The sequence below is a fragment of the Phaenicophaeus curvirostris genome, chromosome 6, assembly GCF_032191515.1.
Source record: "Phaenicophaeus curvirostris isolate KB17595 chromosome 6, BPBGC_Pcur_1.0, whole genome shotgun sequence".
NCBI classification, from domain to species: Eukaryota; Metazoa; Chordata; class Aves; order Cuculiformes; family Cuculidae; genus Phaenicophaeus; species Phaenicophaeus curvirostris.
This window is the reverse complement of record NC_091397.1, coordinates 8,365,606-8,390,067: the sequence shown is the minus strand read 5'-3', so window position 1 is coordinate 8,390,067 and position 24,462 is coordinate 8,365,606. Positions and strand designations below refer to the sequence as shown.

The 24,462-nt window shown below is 40.9% G+C and overlaps 1 protein-coding gene across 5 annotated transcripts in view; it reads right to left on the bottom strand.

The window, feature by feature from the left end:
- The window catches only part of DPP6 (dipeptidyl peptidase like 6), a 568,651-nt gene that overhangs the window by 250,330 nt on the left and 293,859 nt on the right, over positions 1-24,462 (bottom strand). The window contains exon 1 of one of the 5 annotated variants that reach the window (XM_069859301.1): positions 12,920-13,510. The exons of the other annotated variants lie outside the window; for them this stretch is intronic. Within the exon in view, the coding sequence (XP_069715402.1) occupies positions 12,920-12,976 (57 nt within the window). The 5' untranslated portion in view covers positions 12,977-13,510. Of the gene's footprint in view, positions 1-12,919; positions 13,511-24,462 lie in introns of those variants that run through there. 5 annotated transcript variants of the gene reach the window in all.

Below are 24,462 nucleotides of genomic sequence, written 5' to 3'. Positions count from 1 at the left end.
TTCTTCCTTATAATCTCTCACTAACTGCTTCCTCAAAACACTGGGGCATCTATTCTTCTCTGCAGGCTTATGCACAGCTTGTCCATCATGATAGACTGTGCCACAACAACTTAGCTGAAGAAAGCACTGATTCTTGCTAAAACCTTTTCATAGAGGTCAAGGAAAAGATAAGAAAGAAGCTATTTGGGAAACAAAAGCAAAGAGAAATAACCTCTACTTTCAGTTAGAGGACTAGAAGTAGCATAAGCACTGAACATCCCAGTAGGATTCATTTAGGCTTACATTTTTAGCCTCAAGTACATATGTTATTTCTCATGTGTATTTTACCACCTTGTTGAGCTCAATTTCTTCATATCTTTGTGTACATAGAACACTATTTCTGAATGTTTCATTACAGAAGTAGCAACCAGTCAAGCCCTCTTTTCTTTCCTAGAGCAAGAAGGAGAAGAGCTTCCTGATCCCATAATTTTTTGAGTTATTTACTGGTGGGTGTAATTAATTCCAGTTGTATCACAAATTAGGACAAGCAGTTTAAGTTTTTATATATTTTAAACCCTCACATATGAAACCAAAAGCTTATAGCATATTTTAGCAGCAGAAAACATTTTTTTAGAAAAATGACTATTTTTTTGTTTGGTAATTTCACCATCCAATCAAATCTAAATTTCAATCTTCTTTGGTTTTTCTATTTCAATATAGATGCACATAAATTCCTAAGTTAAACTAGGTTTATGGTCCAAACATGGAGATTCGGAAGGTCTCCCCAAAATATTTTGAGTTAAGCAATTTTGTGGGAATATCCCTGCATGCATAACCAGCATTCAACAGAAAAAACAAAACAAAACAAAACCAAAAGCCGCTCTGCGTCATAGTTTCAAACAACTCTATTTCACAGCAGGGTGAACACTGAAGACTTAAGATGTGGGCTTAGCATGTGACAGTGGCTGTGTGCTACTGGTCACTGTAGCCTTTCTTCAATTCACACCAAGATGCTGAAGAGCAAAATAAATTGCTGCCTTCTGGCATGACGTACAGGATAACAATTTATTTACTGACCTAACCAGATGCTAAGAGCATTATAACTGACTCTGGAGTTGTTCTAAAATTTATAGGGACTTACAGGAATTTATAGGATGATCACTATCTGGCATAGAGGTTTGGCAGTGGATCTACTTGGCCCTCAAGTGCATTGTAGTCCCCTCCCACCTCAAGGTCAAGAGAAGACCAGGGTGAACAGTATTTCTCCACAAGCAGGAGGATGAGAGCCAACAGGTGCTGAAATAAAGCTGCTGAGAAAAAAACGATGTGAAGACCAGGCCTGCAACCTTATTCTACCCTGTAAACATGGCCTGATTTACACTGTGGTTCTAATCCTGAATTCCATTCTCAGACAGAGCTCATCAGAGTTCACACATCAGAAAGCCTAAGAGAAATTTGACTTCTGAAGGAAGTAATTCTCCTTATCGTGACAGAACTGGACAAAGAAGAGCCATTCACAATATTTAGCTTTTTCTATCACAAAAGCCACATGAAAACAAATGGGCCAGATGGAATAAAACTGTTAGTTACAAGTTTGTTGTTCTTGCAGACATAGAGCTTCAGTTTTCTACATAAGGGTTTTCAGATCAGTGAAAGATAGTTTAGGGGCCAGATTAAGGCTCAGCGAAGTCAATAAATTTACTCTGAGTTTGTCAACTTGCTCCAAACACTTCTTCATCATATTTCAGATGCATGCAGTTTCCAGAATTCTTTAAAGTGTTCTGTTTTAACAGGGATATTCTATCAACATATAGCCCAGTACTAAGCTAAATTCCTGAACACATTTGAGCAAAAAAAAAAAGCCTACAAGATAAGAACAAAGTCTCCCAGAAAGGCATTGGATGTAAACTAGGAACAAAATCAATGAGGACATAATCTATTGCTTACTATCAACCTTAAAGGTGTTATGGGAAGGAAGGTAACATTTCTTGAGCAGATAAGTAATAACTGAAGCCAGGTAGTCTTACCAAGAGATGCCTGTTTGAACAACAGAGGACTGAAAAGCCTTCAGCAAGGGAAAGTCGAAACATCTCCTAATCAATATAAGTTTTACTAATGAATAAACCTTATGTGCTAAATACTTCAATCAATTTCTCCTTGAATTTTGCTGTCCCTTACATTCAAAACTACTCTATGTTTTATCTGTCTGGTTTAGCTTGGAATAAAACTGTTGGAATAAAACTTCTAATGATACTATGACTTGCAACAGCAAAGTCAATCATTAATATAATCCATGTAAACCTATGTATTATACCTTACAAGGAAAAGACCATGGAAAATAATTCAATTTAATGCAACTGAAGCCTCCGATGTAAATTAACTTCTACATCAAATATATTGGGACATTAAAATTATAAAAAAGAAGGCTGCTACTATTAAACTATGAAGTGCCAGGATTTTCTGGTAGAAGAAACAAAGTTTAGATGGAAATTTCCTGCTACAGACAACAGTCAATACTTTTTACACTCAGTGCAATGACATCTACAGAATTTGAAAATTAGGATATAAAAACTCAGAATTTTCATTATCCTTCCTCTGCTTGAGCAAATCCTCCATTTATCTAATACCACTGTATCTCAGAATAATAAAAAACCTGAACTTTTTAGTTACTACATTCTTCAAGCTGTATCATCTGCTTTGCCATAGACCATTTTCTAGAATTAAAACCCCATGACTTCATGTCTTTTCTCTGTCTCATTTTAATATGGGCTAAGTTGCAATACATTTTCCCTGTTTCTGTCTACCAGTAGTCTCAAAATGTTGCCTATGCATTTGAAAATAACCCGTTTTCTCCTGGCCATGAAAACAGAAAGATAAAAGTGTAAGGCTGTCAGCATACTTAAGGCTAGTTGCAACTTAATGTACCATTCATTAATTACTACAATCACATTAAGATTAAGTATCAGACCCCTTTAAGCTCTACACAAAAAGAGTTGAGAGGTTGGTCACAGTGTGTGATTAAACTAAAGACCCAAAATGCCTTCCATGTAATATGCTACTGTTTACATTTACAGTCAATTTCATGTTTATTACAGTATCTCTGACAAGTTAAATTAACAATAAATTAATGTCTTACATTGTGATTTCACTTTTGACAATAACATACTACAACTAAGTCTTAAATATATGCATTTAACTATTTGGCTACAGACATAAGCAAAGGTAATGGAGTCAAAAACTGCAGACTAATTGTTTCAGATGAAAGGATATTATCTCCAATTTCAAGCTCAGCAACAGTTAAGCAGTAATACAAACAATTTTAATCAAAGCATTGTGAATCTATATATAAAATTTACTTTTATTTTTATTTATGTTAGTTTTTATAAACAATAAAAGCAATAGCAATTTGTTTGCAGAGTGACAAAAGTAAGGATGTAAGTTAAAGGGTTAAAAAAAACCCACTACAAACACGTCAGACTTTAGATTTGCTTGTTTTTACTATTCCAATCAAACTCTTCTTCTTCCCCTTTCAAATGTGTTTTAGCATGATCATTTCATGTCTAAGCTCAGCTTAACACTGCTTAATTAAGTGCTTCAACCTGTCTCATCCTCCTTCACCATGAGACACAGAGCTTGATTTCCCACGCAGCTTAGACTTGTATAGTCACACCTGTAAAGCAAATGCAACGAGGGCATGAGGCTCTGCCACACAGGAATTGTAGCAGTGTCTATGCCCACCGATGAGCTGCAAGGGACACACCAAGTTTGAGGCAGCTACAGAGAGAAGACGTCTAGATGCTCTCGCTCCCTTGGTGACCCATCAGGATCCCATTGATTAATTCTCTCCATCCCAGCACATGGCAAGTCTAACCAAACTGGTCTATGCTCTGCTCATGACCACCCGCAATTTGGCTTTTTTTAAGACAGGGAATGCCTTCTAACAGCACTCCTCATTTGCACAGATGCAGGGAGATTGCCCTATTCAAAAGCCAGCCTCCTACACCAAGGTCACCGAGCATGAAGACACAGCCACAATGCTGGCTGGGCTATTTAACAAGAGAAGATCTCAAAACAGAGTCTCTATTACACCTCTGTGACTGGATGTTGTCCAGTAGGCTGGGAAAAATACCACTCTGAGAAATTATGGACTACCTTCGCTTTTCACCTGCAGTTTCCATCACAAAATAATATCTCATAATAGTAATATCCATACCTTGCTTGCCCGTTACCATACATCATGTATGCAGCACACAGGTTGCCTCTCAAAAAAAAAAGCTTTCCTCCAGCAGCAGCAAGGGCACAGACAATCAGGGCACTCAGGGATGCGTACTACAAGGGAGGATGAGGGAATCTGAGCCCTTTCCCTGGCCAATAAGACCTTAACCCAATTCCTCCTCTCCCTTTTTTTCTTCTAACCTCTTCTTCTTCTCCCCTGGCAAAGACAGCTGCTGCTTTTTCCCCGCTGCCCCTGCAGTGACAGGATGGAGGGCAGTGTCTTTAACTAACGTGTTATTTAAGTGCTTATTTTGAAGGCAGGGTACTTCTGAAGAGACACAGGGTATCTTAGAGCTGGCAAAAATGCAGCCATCTTTGCTGCTTCACTCAGGGCAGGCAGGTAAACAGTTACTAGAGTATTATAGGAAGGGGATAGTGAGACAAAGCACTGTCCAAGGCCACAACATAAATGTTCAGCAAAGGCAAGAGAAGAGGCAGTGCTCTGAATTGCCTCTGTCACACAAGTCTTGTAGCTAGTCCTTACCTTGCACCTCACTCCCCTGTTGATGCCACATCAAGCACCTTCTGCAAGGGGAGCAGCTGCTGACCCTCACTGCGAGCCCTCAGGAAGGTTGCAAAGCCTGAGATCTCCCATTGAACACATTTCTGTGAATGACAATTGTCATTGCTGCTTGGTACCACTTGGCTGTTGTACAGAGGACCATCACCCTAACCATAACCCTGTACAACACAACCATAACTGATTTTCCTCCTACCCCTTTCTCATTGCTACGAAAGCCACCTCCCTGTGCGATGGGGAAGGGTGCTGCCATGGGCTCCCTGCATCCTTATCAACCAGTTGCCTAGATGAAACTTCTTCCTCCACAGGCCTCTTTCACCACCAAATCCAATTATATTTTTGCTGTAATTGCTAGAACTCCTCCAGAGAGTCAATAGTTACTCTCTAGCCCACTCATCTTCTCTCATTTTCCTTGATCTGTGCAGGTTTTTCATCAATGGTGGTGGGAAGTAGCCACAACCTTTCCACCTTCATCACACTTAAGAGCTCTCTCCACAGCTTCCACAACTTTTTTCAGGGCTTTCTCTCTACAAGTAGCAGGTACCAGGCTTCAGTCTTGGCTCACAGACTCCTCCTGACCTTCAGGAAGATGCTCTCCACTAACTTCCTGGGCCCTAAAGTTCTGGCTTCTGCTTCAGAAAGGTTTTGGTTTAACCCAGGACCATACATATCTCTGGCTTGCCATCCCCCCATTTACTTTTCAGTTTCATCTCTATGGCTTCTAATTACACCACAGCACTCCTACTGAAAAAAAAAAAAAAAAATTACTCCTCAGAAAAGGTCTTTCTGCATTATTCTACTGCCTTACTTCAAACTCTAAAATTGCTTCAAGTTGCCAAAGTCTTAGACTCAGATATAATCCCCAAATTCTATGCATTTTCTCTCCCTCTCATTTGCAAGTTTGCTTATAACTATCTGAAGTTCTACCAGGATTTACTTTATTTTGATCTTCTTTCTGCTGAAATTCTTAGTCATATCTAAGTCTTCAGAATAAGTCTTAACTTTCCCATTTTCCCCATGACCCTTTCCCTGCATTCTGTAAATGTCAAGGAGGACATCTCTGATATCTCAGGTAGTTACTTGTGCAGCCTGAGTTATGACAGTATCTCAGAACCTCATATTTCCTGTACTTATCCTCAGGAAAGCCCCAGGTCCTTTTTTTGGTTTTTTTTTTTTCCAACTTAAGGCGACAATGGACTATCTCAGGACAAAACCGGCTGCTGACTGTCACTGAGGACCTATGTTTAAGACTTGTTCAAAACCATGACAGAAGGCTGCAGACCAAGAAGCACTTTCCACGCTCCAACCACTGAACCATCAATCAAAGCCACCTGATAATCCCACTCTAACTTTGCCCTTTAATCAGAAATCAATGCTAACTCACCTTTCCACTCTCGATCACCTTCATTGATTTCAAATATAGGTCCCTCTCCGAATTTCTGTTTAAGAAAGGTTGTACAATCTTGCTCAATGCACTCCTCTGACTTCTGCAGTTAGTCCTTCTACATATCTGCAGCAGCAATTTGGAGGAGGAGTGCATCCAGCTTTCCTGTTCTGTTGCCATCAGCACTCTCCTTTCTCTGAATCTGTCTGAATACCACTTACTAATCAGAGAAAGAAGGAAAGCACAAAAGAAACAACAGATATTACCATACTTTACATAATTTAAGAAGTGCACCTTCTCTCACATAATCCAAAGTGACCATGATTCATCACAACTTAATGCATTATAAAAATCACTAAGAAGCAGCATTAAAGGCATAAGAACTGAAAGCAAGTAAAACCGTTGTTCAAGAAATGATTGTAGCAATGCATAGGACTGCTAATGGACCAGAACTGGAATGAAGCATCAGGTGCTCTAAGATAACAGTTAAAAATATCTTAGACTTTTTCTTGTGGAGTTCAAGCACGTGTCTCATGTCCCCTAGATAACAGGTAAATTTCAAAGACAAATTTTTCTGCTTTGATCCAAAAGCAAAAGAAAGACTTAACGAGAAAGACAGCAACACAAAGTACCTCTGCCAGGAATGCAGGGAGCAGCAGTCAACCAACACTGTCCCAGGTACAAGTGGTAGAGCACATCCCACTTCACCTATCAAGACAGAGCCTGAGTGAAAAGCCTACACAGCCTCAAGTGGCATCCTGTGGAAGCATACTAACGCTTAGAAGCTGTATGCTCAGAAGATCAGCAACCATAACATGGTCTTAACACATCTGAGGCCTTCCAGAAGCACTTTCATTTCAGTAGTGAACACTAAAAAAGTTTATCTGCAGCTGTTTGCTTTTGAGACTTTAGTTTTACGCCAAACGGGCTCATTTCCATGTTTTTCTCCCTCTACCATTGCTTAGCTGCCTGCATTACTCACAGCAAATTAACAGCTTGCAAAGACTGCCAGTTTGATGCAATTTCATGTTCCTGAATACAGTAGTCTCCGGAGCACTACTATGGAAATTTAATCTCATGAGAAATAGATCAGATACCATTAACAGAATGAAACACAAATGTTCTCTATGACTTCCTGGAGAAAGACTGTGTTGGGTCTAAGATGCATAATTTATAGATTTGTTATCAAGAAAAAACAGTATTGTCTCATATCAACAGTTTTATTTTTTTAAAATTGTGCACTTAAAAACCAGACATTATGCAGTTCCATTAAAATAAAAATATACTTGTTTTCTATGCAAGACAGTCAGGTTTCTCCTCTTTCCTTTTTTCTTGCTAGATCCCTTGCAAAAGTGGACAGTGCTCCCTGTTTTCTGAACAGCTACAGTGATCAGAGTCAGAATAATGCAGAAAGACAGCAAGAATGAGGGATTCTCACAAGCAGGGACTCACCTTTGGGATATGACAGTTTTCAACTCTAGCCAAGAAAGTAGGAGCTCTGCTATCACAAGTCACTGAGATAATACCCTAAATTAGCTCATCTCCTGGGAGACTCACTCCCACCTGTTCAACAGCTCCAGGCCAAGCTCCTTTCAGCCCACTGTTGAATCAAAGTACCACAGAGGTATATCAGGGTGCTTCTAAATTCCTCTGCATGGATTTTATGCCACTGGGGCGTTGCAGTGGGGAGTCTGACTGTGCCAGTTAATGGCACTGTAAATCAGGGCTTTCTTGTTCAACATTTAAAGCTCAGTCTGCTTCCAAACATAAAGTTTCAATGCATAATCTCAAACCTTGCTAAGAAAACAGAAGATTAAGTAGTGCCTCTTTGTCATCTAGCATTCACCAGGGATGGTACTGACAAATGAAAAGGAAAGCCCCTTCCCTACTTGGACAGTCAAAATTCACAACTTTTACTATGTGCCTGAACCTGCTGAATGCTATGACCTGTTTGCAATGTGAAGGGATCCTGTGCTCTTTGGAGGCAATTTGTATTGCTCATGTGATGTAAGGAGGCTGCAGTGTCACAGGGAATCAGGAGTGTTGCATTCTTTCAGATAAAACATGCTAAACTAACTAAGGCAAGGATGATGATTTGCTGGATAGCACTCAGGTGAGGAGGACAGGTCTGGAATGATTTTAAGTCACACCACTCAGGAAAAAAAACCAAACCCACAAACAAAAAAAAAGACCGGTTAATAATAACTTCAGATACAGAAACATAGCTCTCATGAAGTTATATTTATTTAACTACACCTCCCCATCCCTGCTGAAGACATGTGTTTCACATCTGGTATTTTATCCAATGCAGAACTACACTACTGACCAAATATCTCAGTTGTTTCCATCTACCAAGCTCTAACTCACATTTTATAAGGGCCCTTAGAGCATAAAACTGGCTTCCTTTTGGATGAAGCCAAATAAGAAGATGCTGTTCAACCACTAATGGGCATTCACACCTCTCTGGAACTAGCTTGAAATAACTCCCTGTCCTAAATATGTATTTGGGACCTCAACATCATCTCTCTTACCCTCCTGGAGTGGGTCCACACTATTTCCCAATGTAAGCACATGCGTATTTTTTTAGTTTAATCTACTCTGGAAATTAAATAATAGCATAGGACTTGGCTCACAATGGTTGAGGATAGCTATGACCTTGAAGGAAGACAGCAGAGCACATAAGGATTGACACCCTTTGCTACAGTAATTCCAGAATTACCTGAATTATAACTACATAGGGGAAAAGCCTGCATAATGCATCTAAAGTGCACTCTTTTTACTTATTTGGATAAATTTACTCAAATGGAGGCATATTTTGGCATAGCATATTAGATACTCCAACCGCACTCACGCTTCAACATACTACAGACTATTTCTGTGAAGTACAGAGTGGCAGGGGAACATTAGGAGCATGAAATATTAATCTTTCCTTCATTTTATTCCTGACTCTGGCCAAGGTTTTCCAAGTTGAATGTGTTCTCTCGCCACTGGAAGACACCTATTATTTGGAATTCCATCTGTTCTGTAAAATTCAAAATTAATTACCCTAATGACAGCTAACAGGCAGAACTATATTATTGATCTGACTCCAGTCCTCCATGGAGTCCCCTTCAATAAAAGGCAGCCCTCAAGATATTTCACCTCCTTACTTAATTTTCACTCTTTTACATGGAGCTGCATGCAAACAATCATTAAAAACTTTGTCTAGGACATGTACACATTTCAGAGCAGCCTCTCACTGCCCGTAAATCCATGACAGTTCTCCTCTATACAGCAAAAGAAATGGGGACATTTATTCGGAGTGTTCCAGTACCCAAATAACCAATCAACCCTTTAAATATGTTTTATAAAAGATGTTCTTTCAGAATCTGTGATCCTGATATCCTTTATATGCTGACTCATTTTTTAAAACACTTAAAAAGTCTTGTTTTACCATTATGCCTTTTACCACATTTTCATAAAAAAAACCAGCCTCCTTATTTTTATGCATGCCTGTAGAGCTATTTGCATTCCCAAAGGTCATTAAATGTAGGAAGAATTGGGCTAAACTAAGATAACAAATTTACAGGCTCATGTTCAAACACAAAGATCTTCAGTCGGTGCAAATTACCAAAGCACATTGACCGAGTATTTGACCTGTTGTTGCTATTTTCTTCCCCCTTTTTTATGGAAAAGTGGCTTTAATGGTGTATTCACACATCCAGCTGACAATCCCTAAGACAGAGAACACTCACTAGTCCTCTTGAGCCAGATCCCATGCCTATTAGCATCTTCAAGCTTTTCTACAGACTTTTGAGCACTGGGTCTAGCAGAAAGCCTACGGTAATCACTGTATACTGCAAGGTACCCAACTATCTAAACCAGAAACCATAGCTGTGTCAAAAGCACCTAAGCATACAGTAGCAACAGCTTTCAACTGACATCTTGATCAAGCGATCACAACTTGACAGTGAGAGACAGTATTACATACCATTTACAGAATGTTTTCTGCGCATAATACCCAAAAGACTTGAAGTTCAGACCCATGAAACAGATAAGCAAGGAGATAAATGATTAAAATTCAGTGTAGTTTAACCAGTGTAGAGGTGGGCAACATTGCTTATCAGAAAGAAACTGTATAAGAAAGAAACATTTTTAATTAAGAAAGGAAAGAAAGGGAAGCTTAAAGCCTGGCTTTGAGCAGGTAAGATAGTGTACTGCTTATCTTCACATCCCCATAATTTTCTAATTATTATAATTTTTGTAAATCTCAAGGCAGAACATGTCTTCATTTGCATATAGACACATCAGTCTGAATTAGATTTTTAAATTTATGCCCACAAAGCTTCTGCAGATGTTTTGAAACTTTCCCACCCCATTCCTGCAGTGTATTTTCATGCTCAGCTACTGTTTGGGTTAGCACGGTAGGACAAAGCATAGACTTAAGCCAACTGTGTCACTTGCCTGCCTCTGGATTCAGAGGATGTCACAGTAAGGAATACAGAAAAGGGACAGTCACAATCTCTTATGACAGCAGCAGCTGCTTCTGAAAAAGACTTTGTCTTCCACAGACTAGCACTTTGACTTCAATTGTCTCTCAGCTTCAATTTTTGGTTTCTTGATCAGTTTTAAGCAAAAAAAACACCTCAGCAATTCTTGACACACACAAGCCAGAAAACGCAGTTTCAGCTGATAGAATTTGGATAGTCTTTTTTTTTTTTCAGTTATGAACTGTCATAAGTAAAATAAAGGTCTAGATCTATGTTTGGTGTTAAAAGACAGAAGTGCACTCAAATCAATGGACACAGATTGGATTTGACTCCCTGTATATGTCATTTTGCTCATAATATATTGTAAAAACAACAAAAAATATGAGTGAGCAGAGTTGCTTACAGACTCAAACATTAATATTCATTAATATCATTGATATTTATATATGCCTGATGTTTCTATTTCATGCTCACACTAGGGCACAGTTGAGAAAGCATGTACTCTCAGAATATTTAGGCGTACCAAATGGGTATAATTGCAATGCAATCAGTTATAGAATATATTCAATCAAGACTCTGCACAATACTAAAGGCCTGTGCATTTTATACTTCATGTGGGGAGACAGAAGTAGCAAAGATATGGCATGCCAGAAGCAAAACGGCATTAGGGAGGTAAAACTACTTGAAACAAAAACACATCTCCTTTACCCTTCTTGACTTAAAAACCCGAACACTTTTACACAGCTTTAAGAAGGAGGAGGAGACAGCCCTACAGCAATCTGTGCTTAGAAAAGGCACTCTTACACCCCTACCTCCCAGAAACACAGCTACACTAATTTTAATCTGCAGCAAACAGTGAAAAAAAAAAACCATATTTGAAAAGCAATGGTCAAAGAAGCAGAGAAGCCTAACAGATGTAAGGTTAGATGAAGGCACAGTTTCTTTACCCTCAGTATCAAAGTTGTTTTCTTCTGGTTTTAACTGAACCACTGAGCCTGGTTTGGCCATTAGTAAAACATCACCCTGAAAATGTAGATTATATGATGCTACTTGTGGTGCCTAATAACTTCCCATGCTTTTCCTCAATTCCCTAAAATTAAGCACCAAGAAAAAAAAAAAGAAAAACAATGCGCGAGGCTCTCAGCCTATCAAGCTAGGAAGAACTATTTTAAGAATTAATTTGTGCCCTGAGAGATCTATTTAAATTATCCTCCCATGTTGTCCTAACCGAAGATTTAAGTGGTGAACTTTTAATGTCTTAACGAGACGATGAAAATTGAAGAACTGGAGCATATGGGCTCCTTGGTGATCCCTCCAGGCATGGGGCTGAGCGCAGAGAGAGGAAGCTGGTACCGGGGAGGAAGGAGCTGCTGATCTGCCGGAGCACCAGGAGCCCAAGCATCTTTGCCATCCTCAGCTGGAGAGCAGAAATTCCAACCAGACTTTCCCTTATGCCATCACTTTTTAACTATTCATATCTTTTAGAGCTCAGGATACATCCCCTTTTTCTGCCACCCGCAGCTTTTTTTGACAGGGAAAGTTTTGACTTTGTTCTGTCCTGGTAAGTGCAGTCAGATAGGGAAACCCTTTAAAAGGCAGGTATGACAGAGAAAATTAAGCCTTTAACTTTCTACCTCTATAGAAATCCATACAGCACCTACCAAGAGGAAGAAAATGAATCAAATTCAACTATGATGTGAACACTGCAATTTTCTCTAAAGTTAATTGCAGTTATACCTCCTCACAGCTGCTTTTTGCCTCCCCCCCTTCACTGCTTGCACACGCATAGCCTAAGCACACACTGTATCTACTCTGAAGTGTCCCTCCAAGAAAACATCAGACAAAAAGAAAATCCTGAAAGTGCATAAAAAGTAAGAAGCTGCAAACTACTTCTGCAATTTTATATCCATCTGCAGAAGGGCTGTTTAACAGCCTTACCCCCTTACTCCAGTGAGAAGAGGCCTCCGTCCCAACATCCCGATCCTACCCCCCACCCCTTAAGGAACAAATTACAGAAGAAACCTCTCTAACCTTCAGCAAGAGGTACAGACTGTTAAAAATAGCACAATTTCAGCTTCTCCCCCACCCCGCTCCAACCTCCACACACACCAAGAAAGCAGACCTTGAACCCAGCTGCACAGTACTTCCCTCCTGCCACTGACTGGTGACTCAGTTGACAATTTTAGAAATGCAAACCAAGAAGATTAAAATAAAAATATTAATCATACAAGAAACACAGAGTTATACAATGCAAATCTGCATTTGTTTGAAATTGAGGAAAATAAACATTACCTGTTCTTGTTGTTGGGCTTGTTTCCCTGATGCATTTTGCTCCTTGGCTGTAGTCATGCTCACCTATTTGTGCCCACTGCAGTGGCAAACAGGATTTTACACTGTGTGTGTGCGTGTGTGTGTGTGTAAGCTCGTCTGTGTGTTCAGACATACACGCGCATGCACACACACAAAGACTAAAGGGATAAGGATGAGTAACTAGTCCATCACTTAATCACCAGCTGAGAAATTTCCCACCCCCACAAAAAGAAATAAATAAAAATGCAATGTAAAAAAGCACTAGTCTAGCTATCTTCTCCCTTGAGCCTCTAAAATAAAAGCAGAAGCAGAAGCAGAGAGAAGGATGCTGTGGGGGCTTCTTCAATTAGCAACAGCCTCTGCAATCGTCACAGAAACAATGATAACTGCTTGGCAACCAGCAACTGGCAGCTCAGAGCCGGGAGGCAGCGATGTGGTCCTTGCTCCCCACCTCCACGGCGGCAGCTCGCGCGCTGCGCATGCACCCACTGCCTCGCAGCACAATGTGCTGCTTGCTGGTGATGTGCAGAGCTGGATCTCAGCAGTCATCTCCCCTCCTGCAGCCGGGGGGGAAGGGGCTACAGGCACCTGTGCTCAGGAATTAAATCCTGCATCCTCTGCGCTGCCAGCAAAGGGAGTCCCAAGGATGCAGAGTTTCTGGCAGATGTACTCTTGTCTTCTCCCAACTTGTGGAGATTTCAAAGCACTCACTGTCCCCAGCAATGAAGGAAAGCCGTGCCAAGGGCAGCCTCTGTCCGACTGCCAGAGCAGTTTTGGAGGATGCAGTGTGCGCTCCCAGGGAAGCAGGTTCCCACTGACAGGACATAGACAGCATCAAGGCTCCCCGTGGGAGCTGCTTGCTTCGCTGCCAAAGACTGGCACATTAACAGGGGTAAAACATGTCCCCAGACTCCTCCTGGCCCTTTCCATATCCCTGATGTGATGGGGACCACTTCGCATTTCTGTTATCCTTGCTGCCATGTAGGTCATGTTGCAGGGTGACACACCAGCATGTGCTGCCTGCTCCTCTCTGTGTAGCTTACTCCCCGTGGACTCCTTGCCATAAAAGAGATCTTCACAACACAGCAGAGCTGTCAAATAAGGCTTACTGGCCCACTTGTCCACCTTGCTATCAGCAAGGTGTAACATGGGATGTGCCTGAGCATGGGGCACAAAGCAAGTACCACTACTACTAACCCTCAGGGGACCTTACAAAGTAACATGGAACTCAGAGTAACATAAAGCTGGTTCAGTATTTGCTTGGGACTGATGCAAGCACTAGCTCACCCCAATATCAGGTAACATGAAACTGCCATGCTGCTGTTTTATCCCTCCTCACCTCCTTCCCAGAGCACCCAACATACTGGGCTGGATTGAGCCCAAACCTTGCCTCTGTGCTGTAATGCTGCAGAAAAAACTACGTTTTTTCCCTCACAAGGTACTGGGATCTCTGCTGAGTCTGCAGAAAACCAGCTAAGGAAAGGGAACATCAGAGTATTTATCTGACAAGAAAGTGATTATGCCCTATTTGATCCTCACTTTTACAGCACAGATTTATTATACAAGGTCACATGCACCAGGAGCACAACTGCACTGGAGGCAACCTCTCCTTACACCAGGGATGAATTTGACCCTTGGTTCGGGGACAGATCAATGGCAGGACAAGTTTTCCTAATGATTATGTACTAGCCACCACCAGGACTTTCTAAATATTTCTGCATTTTCACCATTATATGTCACATCAGTTCATAGAAACTATGATATTAAAAAACTCCAACATGGAATTTTGCTGGTAGGAAACTGGACAAACTTGCCTGGCCCCAGGATTCAGGCAATAGTTCATTAAAAAAAAAAGTGAACAGCACCTCTCTAACAATAAGCAACAATTTAAATGTAAGTCTAACAGCCTGTCTCAACCTTTTTGCTGGGTTATACTATGACATAGTCCCAGCTTACACTGCAATTTCATCTCCTTAGTCTCAGTAGGTTTAGTCGCAATATCTTGCAGATGTTTCTGGTCAGGTTATTCTTGATTATAAATTTTTCCCCAGCCATCAGAACAGAATTGCTTTCAAGATCTCATACAAGTGCATCAGTCTGAATTTTCCAATTGGCTTGGTCTATTTTTCTGCCTGTTGTGAGTAGGAATGAAGGCCTGCTTTACTCCACACTTTTGCTATTTTTTCTTACCAAGACCAATTTAAACTAAACAAAACTGTATTTTGGTGGAGTTTTAATATATTTATACTTCCTTGCAGAATATCATGGAAATTTCTGCAAAACAGATCCCTCTCAATATATAGACAATTCACTGTGTCACTGCCCCTTCAGTACTTACTCTCACAATTACTAAACTCAACTGCACTGTTATTGAAAATAAATGTTTAAAATCATAGAATCATAGAATGGTCAGAAGGGACCCTAAAGATCATCTAATTCCACCCCCACTGCCATGGGCAGGGACACCTGCCACTAGATCAGGCTGCCCAAGGCCCATCCAACCTGACCTTGAACATCTCCAGGGATGGGGCAGTCACAACTTCCTTTGGTAACCTGTGCCAGTGCCTCACCACCCTCATGGTGGAGAATTTCCTCCTTATAGCTAGTCTAAATCTGCTCCTCTCCATTTTAAAGCCGTTCCCCCTTGTCCTGTCACTACAAGCCTTTGTAAACAGATGAAGATATTAAAGAGCACTGGTCCGAGTAAAGACCCCTGAGGGACACCACTTGTCATGGATCTCCACCTGGACATCGAGCCATTGACCAGTACTCTCTGAATAAAACCATCCAATCAATTTCTTTTCCACTGAACAATCCACTCACCAAATCCATATCTCTCTAATTTAGAGAGAAGGGTGTTTTGGGGAATCGTGTCAAAGGCTTTACAGAAGTCCAGATAGATCACATCCATTGTCTTCCCCGTGTCCGCTGCTGTGCTTACCCCATCATAGAAAGCCACTGTGCTGGTCAGGCAGGACCTGCCCCTAGTGAAGCCATGCTGGCTGTCTCCAGTCACCTCTCCGTCCTCCACGTGCTTTAGCATAGCTTCTAGGAGGATCTGTTCCATGATCTTCCCAGGCACAGGGGTTAGGCTGACAGGTCAGTAGTTCCCAGGGTCCTCCTTTCTGCTCTTTTTTAAAAATGGGCACAATGTTGCTCTTCTTCCAGTCACCAGGGTCTTCTCCTGATTGCTATGACTTTTCAAATATCATGGAGAGTGGATTGGCAACCATATCAGCCAGTTCCATCAGGAGCCTGGGATGCATCTCATCAGGTCCGAAAAATTTATATGTGTTTAGGCTCCTGTACCTGTCTCTTTACCCTTGCATGTTTTCATCTTTTGTATTCAGTTCTTTCACAGTTAATAATTTAAGACACACAGTTTTCACTACCTCTAGAAACAGCCTCTCTTCTTTACAATGTAGGGGGTTTTTTTTCCAATAAGCTTGTCGTTGGACTCATAATAAGTTAATTGTTCTAATTAGTCCAGCACTTAGCTATGCAAACGCATATGGCTTAGGCTCATTACATAGGTGCATTACATTGCTGACTGCTGTCACTGCACATCCAAATGTTTTGGCACATCTACCTGTGCCGTGGTCTCTCTGCATAGGGGTACCTCTCTTTCACCCCTGACCCATGTTGGGGAGTTCATTCCCTCTGATGGCCATGAGCCCATGCTCTCTGCCAGGAGGAGGCAGAGCAGGGAACACTCACATCCTCCAGCACACTGTCACCTTGCTTCCTTGATCATAGGGGCTTGCAGGTTGCCAAATACCTACGGCAGAGACACTAGAGGAAGCAGTGGCCATTGCCATTTAGAAACGCTCATTACTAACAAGCACAGAATAATCTGCTTACACATTAGCAGGGCTGAAGACATCCATCCTGACCTCTCTGCTATGTTAGGGTGCAAGCTTTATTGCTTGGCTGAGTCATCATTTATGAAAGATTAATACATCCACAGAACAAGAATCGTTATCTGCCAACCCCAGAAGCTGTCCAGGCAGAAAGGTTCATATTGACAGCCCCATTTAGGGTATTGCAGGAGGCACTGGCAGATAAGGGCCCTGGGAATGTGACATTCCCAACTATTCCTCCCCAAAACACCCCAGCTGATAACAGGGATACAGGCAGCATATTGTCCCTCCCTGCCAGGTCTGAAAATGCTTCAAGCTGTTTGTCACCTACCACCCATCACTTGCAACAGGTTTGTCTTTACTGGCTGCCTGGGCTATGCACAGGGTCTATCTCCAGACTTGCCCCCTGCCACACAAGCTGTACTCCATACTCCATACTTCATTAAGCAACGTAGTGCATGGCATGTGACTACCAGGACAGCTCAGGAGCACCATTATGAGCACAAACTTCTTCTCCTGTTGCATGTTCACTGAGATGCATGTTCAAAATGCCAACTACAACCACATGAATGGCATGCCCACACTTGATATCAATTAGCTCCTCCAGCACCATGGCAGGGCAAACAGTCATTTCCCTCCCATCAGGAGAGGAACCAGCGACAGGCGAAAAGAATTGTTCCCAGCTTCTCAACTTATCTTCACCTGTGGTGCTTATTTCAACAAAATCATGCCATGCTGCAGTAAGACAGATAATTTTTAATTACCCTGTTACAAATTAGTCACAAACATCCTAAAGCCTTTCCTGTTGGAAGAGAAGTGCTTCATGCTCCTGAGATTGGCAGGAATAGGATTGCGTTCTGGGATTATCCTCAAAACACTCCTAGAAATTCTTGGAGCGCATCTCTACCACCACCACAAAGCTCTCTCATGCTCAAAGATTGTTGCAAACCCTACACATTGCAAATGGGAAATAATGCTGCAATGGCTCTCGAAGACAAGATGGACTAAAACCTTAAAAAGTCATCACCATGAAGACCTATGGACTCTTAGGAGCTAAAGTTCAAACACCCACACATTACAACCATGCATCACAGCATGCTAGGGAAGGAAGCAGTTTGTTATTGCTCCCAAACATTTTTAAGCAGATCATTTCACTAAGACCATCCTTGATCCTGCCCCTCCATGTAGGTAGAGGTCTCTGCTGTCCAGCCTCTTCATGGGAAGTAATAATGGACTCCCTGGGATCAATACAGAGCATTCCTATTCGCTGCATGTTACAGAGGCTGGATCCAACAGCAGCGGGTATAGTTATTGAGTGCATAACTGTTCTGCTGCTTTGAAACCTGGAGTTCTTGCTGTACCACACTGGGCTATTTATTCCCCCTTCATTACCACATGAAGGAAGTTGAAGCCAGTGGACAGCGTGGGTAGAAATGAATTCTACTTGATTAACTATATCTTTGCACAGTCTGCTAACATTCTTCTCTCTCCAGATAAAGGCCAAACTCCATAGAAACCTATGTATCTTAAGTTTTTAGTGGGACTAAACCATTAAAACCTGAGGTGCTGTAACGCAACACTTCCAGAAGAACACACCACACAATCTCATTTCGTACAGTCAGTCCCTCTGAGTTTCACACTCGCTACCAGTTTCTATTGGTTTGACGGGTTTGCTTCCAGTTCAGGAAGGACACACAGACCAGGAAAGCTCATAGTACAGTAATCTGTGACAACAGAAAACTTACTCACAGATAGGTTACAAAGGAAAAGTCCTAAGGTACGGTGTTACAGACATCGTAGATATTAGTAAAATCACTCAGGAAGAGAGTCTGCCAGCACAGACATCCACTGTGAAAGGTGAGATGAGCTTGTAAAAATGTTGTAGCCATAGATTTTAGCATTCTATCATTTGAAAGGTGACTGATGCAGCTTGGATCAAGAAAAACCCAAAAGATGCAAGGGGAAAAGTGCTCAATATGCACTGGTGCTGCTTTCTAGGGGGTGGGACAGCAGGGTGGGGACATAAGGCTCACACCTCTTGGTACCTCCTGCAGCCACTATCTGAGAAGAAGTCCTACCCACGCTCTTCCAAGATCAGTGGCATACCCCTGGAGAGGAAATTAATTTAATCACCAAGGCTGATTTCATATATTTGCAGCTGCCCCGTTCCCCCACCATTCCAGTTTTCTTAGAGAATTTTGAAGAATGAGGAATGAGAGGGAAAGGATTGTGTGAAACAGGCTGTGCATGGCATCATCATGGTCCTGCAGAAGTGCGAAGGCACATTGGTGACCAATTCACCCTCCCCACTCCCAGTGCCAACACCTCATGCACACAAAAAGCAATGGCACAGTCCCTCTTCATCCTGGACCTCTGTGGATTGGATACAGTGAGTCAGAGGGATCTATGCTCTTTCAATGCAGAACCTACTGGAGGTCAAGCACTCCTCATACAGGGGATGCCAGAGCAGAACAGAAAGCTGTAAAATCATGAGGGTTGCAAGGTTAAAAACTGTCTTTATGGGTGTTTATGTTTTTAGAAGCTGCAAAAGCAGCCAGACATACTGGCTGTTAGTTCTGGAGGTGTTTGCTCTGAGCTCATTTGAATAAGCTTTGGAGTGGGGGAATTTAATTTTGCTTTGTTCTGAAAGCACAATTTGTGCCCTGCCCCTCTCCAAGAATGTGACAACACTAATATCACATTATTGCACAGCAATGTTCCCAGTCAGAATTGGGAATTGGAAACACTTAGATGGTAAATTAGCTGATATCAACGATAGTCCTACAAATGCTGCAGAGCATCTCTGCTGCTTACACACTATCCCCACTGCTGCTTCTCAACTTTGCTCCAAAACCCCTTAATCTTGTTCTAAACCAATGCCTATCTTTTGGCAACAATTGTCAGCTTGTAAAAAATTGCATAATAATAATTTTTGAATACTAAAAAAATATTTTTTATAAAGGGGGAAAAAGCTTTGGCCTTCAAAGATATATATTAGTAAGCTCTGCCGCTGTCACACCACTTTGATTGTCCCCAACATGTTGGTTCTACCAACTGTTAGCCATGTTAGAGTGTCTATGTCTAATTTTCAGAGGCTCCACTGAGGACCTCTGTGGCTTAGGAATCCACTCGGATAATTTTCCATATTTCAAAGGTTCTCTGAACACAACAGAGGTAATAATAGATTACGAATATAGTTGCAGATAAAAATACATCCCACTTCCATTACCCATGACCAAGATCATTAAGGAAGCAATATGGTATGGTATTTTCATTTAACAGATCAAATACAGTTTATCTAGTCAATGGCATTAATTGGCTGTTGGCATGAATATCTGTTCCTACAGAGGACAGAATTCACAATGTTCCTTCAAGCTTGACAACTCCTGCTTTGTGAGACAACAGACACATGCAGTGGAGGACACGGAGACAACGACCATTGCAAGAACAATTTGTGAATCTGTATAATGATCCCACAGTGTTTTTACTATTTGTGCATTACTGAAGCATCACTAAGTTGCTTTTTTTTTTTTAAAACAAGAGTGTGAGAAGGTGGTTTAAACTTTTACAATACTTTTATGTGAAACAATATATACTACTATGTCCTGCTTTTCACTGCCGCGCCAAGTTCCAGGACCCCACAGTTCATCGTAAACAAATGAGACAATGATGAGATGCAAGTTGTGAAGAAGTCTGCTCAATTGTGTGCAGCTTAGAGCTGTTTTGCATAGCACTTTTCTGCCCAAATTGGACTGTGACTCTGGGGAATACAGCAGGTATTTTTGTCCTTCTCACTTCTGGATTATATATCAACTTTGGTTTGTTTAACCTAAAGGTCAAGCATGTACAGTGATAGTAAGCCTTTCCTATTTAAGTGAATTATATTTTTCAAAAACTTTACTTTTGATCAACTATGGGGATTTTTTATTTTTTTACTCAGCATATATGTATTTTAATACACCATTCCAGCCTCAAAGGCTCATGATTAGTAATTCCACAGTTGTTTGGCATTGTGTTATCGCTGCAAGGAATACGGGCCATACTGCTGGCTTTTTTTCTTCCCTCTGCCTGTTCCTGCTGGTGTGACCTTGGCAGCTGCAATGCAACAGATGCCTCTTTTTCACTTGTTTATCTGTGTGAGAGAGACTTCTGAGGCCCCAACTTCAGTGCTAGCTGTGAATCATCTCCAAATTGTTTTTTCAAAGTTTGCCTCCTCACGGTCTGGCTTAGTATGTCTGCTCCCCATGATCTTAAGGATCAATCTTCACTGACATTTCCTGCCCCCTCCTCTAGTTATTTCTGGGTGGCAGCTGCATCTCTTCCTCATTTATTCAGTATGGGCTCTTTTTGACTGTTGTTTTAGGAGTGGAAGGATTTATTCCTTTGCTCCCTACTTTATTTTCTCTTTATTTAAACATAACTTTTACAGAACAGCCACAATATGTATTTGGTTACTCAAATATCCAGGTCAGAAAAAGTAAAGGAGACCACCAGTGATGAGAAAAACAGAGATAACAAAATAACCTCCCCAAATGACTGTCAGACAGAGAATTCCCATCTTCAAAGCAGCTGCAAACATATTAGGCTATTTAGCAGTTTACTGCTTGGAAAAGGGAGAGACTTATCTTCATTTTTAGCTGCAACAGTGATTTATAGGATGAATAAATGATCTGCATATAAGATGATGACTGGTTTAAATGTAAATGTTGTGAAAGACTTCTTATACAAGCACATACAATTGCCTGAGAGATCCTCACAGTTAAAAGCCACAGCTGGAGCAAGTGGCTTTTTAAGCATTTGTTTTATGAAGTACATTTTTCATTGTAATGTTTGTTATTTTTTCATTTACTTTTAGATCAGCTTTAACCAAAAAAAAAAAAAAAGAAAAAAATGCCTGAACTTACAACAGGATCTGTACTGTTTCAATGGTGAGATTATACAAAATATTGACACTGTTAAAGCAGCTATATGCACATAACATATATTCATCTTAATGGTATCATATTTAGTTGGAATTTATACAACCACAGCTAATGAGGTCTTACAAGCAATGCAGGCATAAAGACCAAATGTCCTCCATTTCTGAATGTAAAACCTGACGGGTAGTTGCATTGTATTCTGCAGCCTGGACAGGACTTTAGACACTGGAGATGTTGGGACTGCTACTAGCCATAGCAAAGGGTGTGATCACTGGGTCCTGATGAGTGGTGAGACATTGAACACCATGGTAGCCTGATGATAGCTTCTCACAAATGTTCCTGAACAACACCAAGTGGGGAAAACGTGTCAGCTCTGCCACCTGCACTAGTATTATGACTGGAGTTTACTGCTTCTCCAGAATGCTTCCTGTTCTCATCCATTTATTTGATCTTCTTGTAACACAAAAAAATTGATGTAGAAGGGATGCAAAAGATCTATATATCCTATACATCTTACTGAAATATTCAGAAGAACAGCAGAGGTCTGAGCAAGGCTTAAGAATCTATAAGGGTGTTACATCCTTTACTTAGCATTGATAATATCCCTTAATTACAAAGACATAACAGATATTCAGTGCCACATCAGGTGCTCAGGCAGAGCTGGAGCAAAGGCAGCTTCCAAGTTGCTGATGTGCCACAAGCAGAGGGGTGAAAACCCTCATATCTCTACTTGGAATCACAAAGAGTGCCTCAGCTTTGCCCCCACCTGTCCCTACTGGTGGTAGAGCAAGATTTTAAAAGGCTGTGACTGGCAGAAGTACAGAAACAGCAGTGCCAGGACTGGGATGTCCAAAATGTACAGGAAGCACAAAAAGTCTTTTGCCAGGGTTCAAGACTACTCTTCCTGTCTTCTCATGCAAGATGTTTGTTCCCTTGGGAACCAACAGCCAAGCATAGGAAAGGTGAAGCTGTAAGAGTCACTGGCAGTGATTTGGGCACATGTCATTGTTCTGAGTGTCTAAATGCTGCTATAGGGTCTCAGGAGTGGTAAGCAGCATTCATTAAAGGACTGAGAACCACTATTTAACACATAGTGACTCAATATGGCTTTGAGATGTTCACGCTACAATTTGCAGGGCTTCACTAGTTTCTGTGACTATGACTAAAATACATGGCTGCCTAACCAAAACATTGCACAGCTACTTACTGTGATGCACTTATTCATACTTCCCTCCACACAACTCAAATCAACAAATGCATCATTTCTACAGCACTCACAAGTGAGTTTGTATCCAATAACACAGTTTTTACCATATTATTGTTTGATACAGCATCTACAACGTTTCCATTCTAGCATATTCTAAAGACAGGAAAGAAGAAATAATGATGCAAACATTTCAAAGTAGCCTACAGTTGAATAAATTATCATCTCACTGAATTATTCCATAAAAATAAATTTCTATTATTTCCTTTAGTTTAGAAAACAGCACAAGGATGAGAAATTGAGGTATCTGGAGAGTAGCAAAAAGTTCCATAACATTGTTATGCAACTCCTATAAAGCCTAGGAGCTAAAAAAACCCCACTATACAAGAATGTGCATTTTTCCCCTTGAACACATATCCCTTAGGAAACCACATGAGTATGAAATTTGAGCCCAAGTGTGATAAAGTGTACCAGACAGAACCATATGCCTGTCATGAATAAGGAATGCAATTCTTATTCATACACCTTGCACATCTATGCATCTAACTACACGTCATATGCCCATCATATATACACATTAAAAAATCATTGTATATACATGTATATCATAGTTGTAAGTGCCACATGTGTTGCCCATATATGCTGTAGTACAACAGCAATGTCCAAAGAGACAAGAGCTGAGCTCAGTTCTGCTTCCAGCTGTCAGCCAAGCTTTCTGTTATTCCAACCTATGGCCTAGTTACAAGAAAAGGTGCAGATAGACTTAAAACCTGCTGGCTAAATGTCAGTAGTAGGAGGCAATAACAGATCAATACCATGTGATCGGACCAGGCTTTGCTGTAAATAAATGTTCTGGAAAGCCCTGGGTCATTGCCCAGCTCTGTCTGTGAAATATCTGCAAAGTGTTATTATTATGAAGTTTCACCTTCATACTCATACTAAAAAAAAGAAGATTCAACACCCATCATTGTATGCTCTGTTGAGCAGACTAGACCTTTTAAAAATAGAAGGGACAGTTTTCATCACACCTGAGAACACTATCAGCCTTTTATTGCAAATATTACCCTAAGACAGTCTGTTGGACATATTTTCCAGGGATAATAAGGCAGCTAAGGGCTTATATTTATTCATGGAAACAGCAATCTTTTCATTTCTATTGTTCTCCTCTACAGATCAAGACTTCTGGTGGTGTGGGAAGTGGCTGCAGAATGGGACATTTAGAAGCTTAAGCTGGAAAAGCCTGGAACAGCAGAAATAGAAATCGGACAAAAAAAACCAAAAACCAAACAATACCACCTATTTATAAAGCAATCCAGAATATTTGATTAGCTGCTCTTCATCTGTTTTGTAGTTTGGTGATATCAGAACAAGCAACAGCTACTCTGAAAGGATTAATACAAGAAGAAAGCATAATAGATTGATGGGAAAAGTATACACCTTCATGCTTGCCTGTAAATCTCATCTTGGCATGAAAGGGAAAATATTGTACAAAGTTTTAACAGACAGGATTCTTCAGCAGTACTTCACCTGAACACTTTGCCC